This window comes from Dasypus novemcinctus, chromosome 11 (assembly GCF_030445035.2).
Source record: "Dasypus novemcinctus isolate mDasNov1 chromosome 11, mDasNov1.1.hap2, whole genome shotgun sequence".
Taxonomy (NCBI): domain Eukaryota; kingdom Metazoa; phylum Chordata; class Mammalia; order Cingulata; family Dasypodidae; genus Dasypus; species Dasypus novemcinctus.
This window is the reverse complement of record NC_080683.1, coordinates 37769821-37780249: the sequence shown is the minus strand read 5'-3', so window position 1 is coordinate 37780249 and position 10429 is coordinate 37769821. Positions and strand designations below refer to the sequence as shown.

At 38.0% G+C, this 10429-nt stretch overlaps 1 protein-coding gene across 1 annotated transcript in view; it reads left to right on the top strand.

Annotated features, from left to right (window-relative positions):
- The first annotated feature begins 241 nt into the window (after nucleotides 1-241).
- The window catches only part of LOC101426461 (SH2B adapter protein 1-like), a 68101-nt gene continuing 57913 nt past the window's right edge, over nucleotides 242-10429 (top strand). Inside the window, 1 exon segment of the mRNA XM_071218375.1 lies at nucleotides 242-700. Within this exon segment, the coding sequence (XP_071074476.1) occupies nucleotides 242-700 (459 nt within the window).

The window sequence follows — 10429 nt, the reverse complement described above, 5'->3', positions numbered from 1 at the left end:
CCTTCGCCGTGACCTTGAGAGAAGTGCTTCCCTCCCTGGTGCCCCGTGCACCTAGGGCCTGCTTCTCTTGTGGCAACCCTGGTCATCTAGCCAGAGATTGTCATCGCCGCCCCCCTGCTAGCCAAAAGCCATACCCCCTTCCCAACTCCTGCCTCCTGTTGCCTCAGGGGCAGACACTGGGCTAACAAATGCAAATCAAGAACCAATTCTTCAGGTCGCCCACTCCCTCCTTATCAGGGAAATGGGAGGAGGGGCCAGCCCAGGCCCCGACAAACAATCAGGCTTATGGGGCAATCAGCTTTGTTCCCCCCAGCTGCAATCCATTTCCAACCTCTGTAGAGCCACCTCAGGGAGCACAGGATTGGACCTCTGTACCTCCTCCCACACAGTACTAACACCACCTATGGGAGTTCAAGCCCTGCCTACAGGCGTGTTTGGCCCACTACCAAAAGGCACTTTTGGCCTCATCATTGGGCGAGGTAGCTCCCTTATTAGTAGCCTCCACATTTCCCCTGGAGTTGTGGATAGTGATTTCACCGGAGAAATAAAAATTATGGCTTCTGCTCCAAAAAGCATTATTTCCTTCCCTGCCGGACAGCAGGTCACTCAACTATTAATACTCCCCCTAATACCCACCAACAACACTGCCATTGATAGTGACCGCAGGGATAGAGCATTCGGCTCCTCTGATGCATACTGGGTACACCCCATCACCACCCACAAACCTACTATGTCTCTTTGGCTTGACAGTAAACAATTCGAAGGCCTAATAGATACAGGGGCAGACATTACCATCTTAAAAAAAGGCTGATTGGCCATCCACCTGGCCCCTTTCTCCCTCCTTAACCAACTTACAGGGCATTGGGCAAACCCGAAACCCTGAAAGAAGTTCCAAACTCTTGACTTGGAAAGATAGGGAGGGAAATCAAGGAACTATACAACCCTATGTCCTCCAAGGGCTCCCTGTCAATCTGTGGGGATGAGAATTACTTGCCCAAATGGGACTCTGTATGGGTAGCCCCAATGATATAGTCTCAGCTCAAATGCTTTCCCAGGGATTTAAGCCAGAAAAAGGCTTAGGAAAGCTTGAAACAGGCATTACTCAACCCATACCAGCCACAGGACACACCCACAAAAAAGGCCTGGGAAACTGGAGAAAGGGGAAGAAGAAGGCGGAAGCACAGGGGTGGAGTAGGCGTACTTACGAAAACCGCCATGTTGCTGAAGACCGCAAATGCACGTAGCTCCAGGCGGCTCCCCACACTCAGTAAGATTAAGTACAGACCTCTCATTAAAAACCATGGATGCAAGAAGAAAATGGTATGATGTATTTAAGGTACTGAAAGAGAAAACTTGCCTGTCAAGAATTCTGTATCTGGCAAAACCATCCTTCAAATATGAGGGTGACTTTATACTCTTAACATACAAACAAAAACTGTGAGAGTATGTTACCAAAAGATATAAGAGATACTAATGGTAGTACTGCAGTCTGAAGGAAAAAACAAGGTTCAGAGGCTTGGAAAAGAGTATAGAAATGAACATAATTATTATTAGGAAGGACAAATTAAAGGGTAAAAAGCCTGATGATAATAAGATATGAAAATTGAAAGCTGAAGGATGAAATGGATGAAATAAAGTATTTACAGTAATAAAATTGAATGTTAATGAATTGAGATCCCCAATCAAAAGATATGGACCAATAGATTGGATAAAAAAAAAGAACCATCTATGCTGTCAACAGAAGACTCACCTCAGACATAAGGAAGCAACCAGGTTCAAAGTGAGAGGTTGGGTAACCAATCTGAACAGAGACCCTTTGCTAATATAAGGAAAGGGGAGGAAGCAAGGTCTTAAAAGTGCTAATCTAGGGAACTATGTGTGCAACGCATCTGTACCATGCCTGTAATCCATGTCTCAGATTGAGTACTTATCTCTTCTCTTGTTTCTTAATAAATTCTTTGCTTGCTTGCCTAAAAAAAACAAAGGAAAGTTTGGAAAAAGGTATTCCATGTAAAGAATAATGAAAAAAGAGATGGAAAAGCAATATAAATTAATATTGGACAAAATATATTTTCAATGCAAAACTGTTATACAGGGTGAAGAATGTCATTATAGACTAAGAAAAGGGTAGCACACCAAGAAGAAATAACTGTAATAAATATTTATGCACCTAACCTGGGTACCCTAAGATATGTGAGGTGCTCACTAGTAAAACTGGAGGAAATAGATGTCTCTACATAACTGGAGACTTTAATACATCACTCTCAGAATTGGATACACTATCTGGACAGTGGATAATTAAGCAACAGAGAGCTTGAATAATTTCATAAATGAACTAGACCTAACAGACATCTATAGAGAATTGTACTCAAAACAGGATACGTATTCTTTTCAAGAGTTCATGGATCCTTCTCAAGGAGAAACCATATGTTGGGTAACAAGACAGGTTTGAGTAATTTTAAAAAGACTGAAATTATACAAAAACACTTCTCTGAGTGTCATGGAATGAAGCTGGAAATCAATAATGCATGGAAAAAATGGAAAGTTCTTAAATATATGGAGACTAAAAAACACACTCTTAAATAATCAATGAATCAAAGAAGAAATTTAAAGGGAATTCAGTAAATATCTTGAGATGGATGAAAATGAAAATTCAATATATGGGAGGGGATGAATGTACCTCAAGTGGTTGAGTACTTGCATCCCTTGTACAAAGTCCTGGGTTCAATCTCTGGTACCTCCTAAAAAAAGAAAACAACAACTGTGAAGCTATGAGACACTACAAGTGCAATACTGAGAGGCAAATTTATAGTCCTTAATGTGTACATTACAAAAGAAGAAAGAGATAAATTAAAGGTTTAACTGCACACTTGGAAGAGCTAGAAAAAGGATAGCAAACTAATCCCAAACCAGCAGAAGGAAAGAAATAGCAAAATCAGAGCCCAAATAAATGAAATCTAGGACAAAAAAAAAAAAAAAGAATGAATCAACAAAACCAAAGTTGGGGGAAACGGACTTTGGCCCAGTGGTTAGGGCGTCCATCTACCATATGGGAGGTCCGCGGTTCAAACCCCGGGCCTCCTCGACCCGTGTGGAGCTGGCCATGCGCAGTGCTGATGTGCGCAAGGAGTGCCGTGCCACGCAAGGGTGTCCCCTGTGTGGGGGAGCCCCCACGCGCAGGGAGTGCGCCCGTGAGGAGAGCCGCCCAGCGTGAAAAGAAAGTGCAGCCTGCCCAGGAATGGCGCTGCCCACACTTCCTGTGCCGCTGACGACAACAGAAGCGGACAAAGAAACAAAAAAAAAGCAGACAAAAAAAACCAAAGTTGGTTCTTTGAGAAGATCAATAAAGTCAACAAATCTTTAGCTGGATTGAACAACAGAAAAAGGGGAGAAGATGCAAATAAATAAAATTGGTAATTAGAGGGAGGGCATTACCACTAACCCCACAAAAATAAGAGAGATTATAAGAAGACACAAAGAACAGTATGCCAAAAATTAACTAGACAATATAGACTAGAACATAGTCTGTATTTGCTGAATATAGCCCAGTTCAGCAAAGTGGCAGGAGATAAGATTAATATGGAGAAATCAATAGAGTTTCTATATACTACTGATGAGCAATCTGAGGAGGAAATCAGGGAAAATTCATTGATAACAGCAATTAAAAGAATCAAATAAACTTTAGGAATAAAGCTACCCAACTACTCAGAAATCTAGAAAAAAAAATTACTAAAAGAAACCAAAGAAATTTTAAATAAATAGAAGGGCATTCCGTGTTCATGAACTGGAAGACTAAATATCATTAAGATGTCAAGTCTACCAAATTGATGTACAGGTTCAACACAATCCCAATAAATATCAATAGCCCTTAGCAGAAATGGAAAAGACAATAATCAAATTTATTTGGAAGGGTACAGGGCCCTGAATAGCCAAATTTATCTCTAAAAGGAATGAAGTTGGAGGACTCTTAACTTCCTGACCTTAAAGCAAGTTAGTTAGCCTCAGTGGTAAAAAAAAAAAAAAGCATGGTAGTGGCATAAAGACATATTGACCAATGGAACAGAATTGAAAATAATGCCTTCACATCTAGAGTCAAGTGGTTTTTGACCAGACTGTTAACCCCACCCAGCTGGGCCAGAACAGTCTATTCAACAGATATTCCCAGGAGAAATGTTTACCCATATCCCAAAAAAAGAAAGAGAATCCCTACATCACATTTTATACAAAAATTAACTCAAAATGGATAAAGGACTGAAACATAAAATATAAAAGCTATAACCATAAAACTCCTAGAAGAAAATTTGGAAATTATATTCAAGATCTTGTGGTAGATGTAGTTTCTTAAAACTTACATGAGTGACAAAAGAAAAATTAGATAAATGTGAGCTTCTCAAAATTTAAAAACTTTTGCACCTCAAAGGACTTTGTCAAAAGGGTGAAAAGGTAGCCAACTTAATGGGAGGAAATATTGGCAGCCACATATCTGATAAAGGTTTAATATTCATGATATGTGAAGAGATACTACAACTTAACAATAAAAAGACAAACTACCCAATGGGGGAGAGTATAAACTACAATGTAAACTATAATCCATGCAGTGTAGCAGTGCTCCAAAATGTATTCACCAAATGCAATGAATGTGCCACAATGATGAAAAAGGTTGATGATGTGGGGGGAGTGGGGGGGCGGTTGGGATGTGGAATACATAGGAACCTCTTATATTTTTTAATGTAACATTCTTTTTGTGATCTGTGTATCTTTAAAAAAAAGACAAAAATTAAAATTAAAAAGGGCAAAAGTCTTGAATAGATATTTGTGCAAAGCAGAAACACAAATGGCAAAAAAAAAAAAAACACATGAAAAAAATGTTCCCTATCACTAGTGATTAGGGAGATGTAAATCAAACTACAATGAGATATCATTTCACACTTATTAGGATGACCACTATTAAAACGTCAGAAAACTATAAGTTTTGAAGAGGATGTGGAAAGATAAGAATGTTTATTCACTATTGTTGGGAATGAAGAATGGAACAGACTTAGTGGGGTACTGTTCGGCAGTTCCTAAGGAAGTTGAATATACACTTACCATATGACCCAGTAGAACTGAGAGCTGTGATATGAACAGACATCTGCACACCAATGTTTATAATGGTGTTATTCATAATTGCCAAAAGATAAAAGCAACCCAAGTGTCCATCAACCAATCAATGGATAAACAAACTGGTGTACACACAAGATGGAATATTCTGAAACTGTAAGAAGAAATGAAGCTGTGAAGCCTGAACAACATGAATGGACCTGGAGAACATGTCAAGTGATGCAAGCCAGACACAAAAGGACAAATACCTATGATTGTTCTACTATGAACTAAATATATTGTTTAAACTCATGTAGTTGATAATTAGAATATAGATCACCATTAAATAGAATGAAGGTAGAGAATGGAAAGCTGAAGCTTAATCTGTATAGAACTGGTGAAAATCTTGTTTGTAAATCTTTGGAAATTAATAGAAATGTTGAAAACACATGATAGTGTTTGTACCTAGGAGAATATTATATAGGTATGATAGTGGTTGAAAAGGAAAGTCTAAAGTCATGTATATTGCTGGAAGGAAAGCTAAAAAATGTGGCATGGAATTGTATAACATAGTGAAACCTCATGTGAAATATGAATATGGGTAATATTGCATATATATAAAAGACTTTTCAAAATATAAGTATAAATAAACTAGAGAGACAGAAACAGAACAGTAGCTATGTATGGCAGGGAAAGCACAGAAAGACTGAGAGGTGATGAGCTTTTGTTTTTCTGTTTATTATTGTTATTATCATTATTATTATTATTTTTTAAAGATTTATTTCTTTATTTATTTAATTTCCCCCCTTCCCCCGCTGGTTGTCTGTTCTCTGTGTCTATTTGCTGCGTCTTATTTCTTTGTCCACTTCTGTTGTCGTCAGCTGCACGGGAAGTGTGGGCGGCGCCATTCCTGGGCAGGCTGCACTCTCTTTCCCGCTGGGCGGCTCTCCTTACCAGGTGCACTCCTTGCGCGTGGGGCTCCGACACGCGGGGGACACCCCTGCGTGGCGCGGTACTCCTTGTGAGCATCAGCACTGCGCATGGGCCAGCTCCACACGGGTCAAGGAGGCCCGGGCTTTGAACTGTGGACCTCCCATGTGGTAGACGGACGCCCTAACCACTGGGCCAAGTCGGTTTCCCCATTATTATTATTGTAATAATGAAAATTCTCTAAAATGATTAATTGATGAATGCAGAACTATGTGATTTATACCAAATACCATTGTACACCTTTGATGTATTTATGGTATTAATATGTATCAATAAAATTGATTTGTTAAAAAAATTAAAAAGTAAATAAATAAACAGAAAATTTCATCATCAGTGACATGTCATAGGCAGTACTTTTAAGCTAGCATGACAATTACATAGAAGCTATAAATTTAAAATAGTTTAACCCAAAATTTCTAACATATCTTTATATATGTTTATTTTATTTACAAAAAGTGAATATGGTAATTGAGATTTTGTAATATCCAAATAATAAAAATTCCTGTTAAGCATAATTTTTCCTAGAAAATCTGATGCACAGTTAGATTCATTTATGTTGACTGTATTAACTAGATTGAATATTCATATTCTGTAGGCTGTAGATTTAACCTTGGAATCAAAGTGGAGTCACTCTTTGTACTTTCAAATGTTTTGTGTGGCTCTATTTCTGATACACAAAAACATAACTAGGCAAACATATATTAAATACCATTTTACAAGGTAAATTGAAATAAAGAGCTTTCCAGTGAAAACATCTATATCCTTATGGTGGTAATACTACTATCCTAATTTTAGTTATTCTCCAGAGGATCTCATTCTATGCTTACTTCAAAATCCAAGCAAATTATTTCAAGACCCGGAGGCATGTCCATGTGCAAGGAGAAGAGCATGAAATAAGTTCTTACATTTCATTGTAATTTTAAAAATCAGATATGGCATCACCTTAGTACCTGTTTCTCAATTTGGAATGTCGTAGGATAAGAAAAATCAGGAAAGGGAAAAGATGGTGTTCTTAGAGTGGATAAACAAATACATTATATTTAAAAATTGATGAGCTAATATTCAATTTAGTCAAAATATTTTGTGGCTAGCAGTAAGTCTGAAAGTCAGTTCAGAGTAGTAACCTACTACATACAAGCTGTATTTTTCAAAACTTATTCACATGCTGTTTGGTTTCAACAATCATTTGTAGATTTAGGTAAATTTTATTTGTTTAATAACCTTGATCTCAAGACAGCTTACAGTTTAAAGTTGCAGGAGGAATTATAGATACAAAAATAGAGAAATGCTTTGTTTTCACCATTCTCCTATCCCCAACTTTAATTTGTAACATTAGAAAAGTTATAGATAAATGTGAGATTCATTTTCTAAAACAAATGAAATATATATGTGTGTGTTCCTTCAGGGGTTCAGAGGCTTACCTTAGTGGCAGTGGGGAGGAGGCTTACAAGGCAACCATAAAAACCAGGTGTTATGGTGATCTCCACATGCGATTTTCATCACCCAGTTTCAAGTTACAAAGGAGTCATGTATTTGTACTGGTCCTAAGTCAGAACCTCAGGATAAAGGGGTTTAAATCTTTCCTCTTCCCTATACCACTCAAAGGAAAGTATGTGTATGCACACGCATACATGAATATGAGAATTCACCTGTGCATGCACACACACATTAGCTTATAGAGGATCTTTAGGCAAATTTGAAAACTCTGATCCTTCTGAGTAGATACAGCCCTGCTGGATAACGCCTTAAGGAACAGCTTAATTCCTTTGTAAAGAACAAAAGTACCCTCGGCCACATTAACATAGTGCTGCACTATATTTCAGCCTTATATCATTCTTCAGGTGGGGGCCTTTACAAGGTGCATAAATACACCATCATTACTGGCAGACACACATACAACAGTGCAATAATTTTACAGTTTCTTATTTCAGGATAAATGATAGAGTAGCAAATACAATTCCAGGAGGGAATGGGGTAGAGAACTGTGAAGTCAGGCCATGTGTGTACTCCAGCTAACTCGCATTTTTCACACAGGAGAAAATTATTACCCAAACACATTAATAGTATTCATATATGTATATTTCCACAGCTAGCAGTGAGGCCTTGCCTGCTCTTTTTCAAAGTTCACCTCCCCATGTACTCTTGACTCTAAAATGGTACTCTTTTTGTTAATTGTCCATCCAGTTCTTCTCATTATTCCCCACCATAGTTGTTGTTTTTTTTCCCCCTATTTTAACTTCCCTATGTTAAGTAGAGGAGAATTTTGATCATGATGTTGGAGAGAATAGAATCATCAAGGTGATCTGTTCCTAGTTGGCATTTGCTTTTTATTTGGTAGAGAGAGTCACTCTAAGATATAGATATTGCTGTAACTATTGATATAGCTGTAGCTGTGATTATAGCTATAGACATCTTATTTAGAGAATTTGAACTGTTAAGGAATTAATTTGCCAATGCTATCATTATGCTAAAACTGTCTCTATCCTTAACTTGTGTTTCTCAATAAAGGTCTACTTTTTAATAGCCTTCAGAGGAACTAGGCTGTTGCATGTTCTCATTTGGTTATTGTTTGCTTTGGGATGAAGTATTCACTTCAATTTTGTAATGGACCCCTTGACTATCTTAAGAGGGATATTCTCGTTCAAGCCAGTTCCACTGAGTGCTGCATTCATGTGGGCACTAACTAGCCATAGGGGAGGTGGCCTATTTAGAATACTGACCAACCTTAAGGTAAATAACTAAATGGACAAAGCTTCCATTGCTTGTTACCTGTACATATTAGGATTTTTTACCTCAAAAACTGAGCATTCTCCCTGAGATTATTTCACTTTTTACATCAGACAATTTCAATAATATGTGATAATGTTTGCCAGTACCAGAGCTGGATTCTTGCACCTTGGAAAACATTCCTCTTCCAAGGATACTATTTCCCTCTTCAGCATATATTGGATCCTCAGCTTTCATTTAGTTTTCTTTCAACTCTCAACTCTAGGAAGGGAATTGGTTCAGAAGTACATTTGTGTCATGAATGTTTCTGGAGTATAATCACAACCTCATAATTAAAAAATTTAAAGCCCTATTTTATACCAAAGTTTGTACAGACATCCAAAGTTAAGTTTATAATGTATATCTCCTTTCCTTAATTCCCCATTACATGATGCAATAAGGCATACAGAGTGGCCATTTAATCTCAGACCACCACCTAGGCATCTGCAGCCTGTCACACATGCACTGAGCACAGAGAATCCAAAAGGTGAAGATACCAAGGGACTTCCAAATATCTGGTCTGGCTGGGTTCTAATTGGAGTTTACTTACCACATAGGAATAAGTTTAAGAATGGAATGGAAATCGTGTAGTCTAGCTGGCAAAGAGAAATAAATAAGCAATAAAAGTGTCCATGAGTGTCTTAGTTTCCTGGTTACTATGATAAATACCACACAAAAGCTTGTCTTAAATAATTTATTGAATCATCATTTTGAATGTAGTGGAAGCCCAAACTTGGGGTATCATCAAGGCAATGATTTCTCTCCAAGGTCTATCCCATCCTGGTGCTGGCTGTGAGCAATCCTCAGAGTTCCTTGGCAATGTCCTCTCTTTTCTCTTCTGGGTTTCTTTTAGTTCCAACTTCCAACTCCTTCCTATGTTTCTCTCTCTCTCTCTCTCTCTCTCTCTCTCTCTCTCTCTCTCTCTCTCTCTCTCTCTCTCTCTCTCTCTCTCTCTCTCTCTAAATTTCTTCTGTAATCCAGACTAAGGCCCAATCTCATTCAGCTGGGCCACACCTTATCTAGAATAACATCTTCAAGAGATCCTGTATACAATGGATTCACAACCATAGGGATGTAGATCAAGATTAAGGACATGTATTTTGAGGGGTATATAAGCAACCTACAACAATGGGTATCCACTACCCTATTGCGAGGTCTTGACTGAAAATAGGTGTTGAAATTATAAACAAAGAGTTGTACCACTCAGTGGTTCCCTGTGACATCCATCAATACCAGGAAGCACATTGAATGAGTTATAATCAAATAACACACACTATCATACAATAGAAATGCATACTTTACATTTATCAGAGATAAACCTTTAATAACTGAATATTTGGTTTATGAATGGTATAACAGATCAATTAAAATTATCAAGTGCAGTATTTCCTATAATTCTTTTCTGTCCTGCTGCCTAAATGGGGATGATCTATAATATAAAAGGGTCACTGGGTCAGCAAAATTCAATATAGAGGTGGTGGAAAACCTATCCCTGAGGTTAGCATGACTTCTCATAGTTTCCTCCAATATAATCTCTTTGCTTGGAGAGCTATGGTGTGATAGATTCTCTTGTATTGGAAAGATCGTCCCTCTA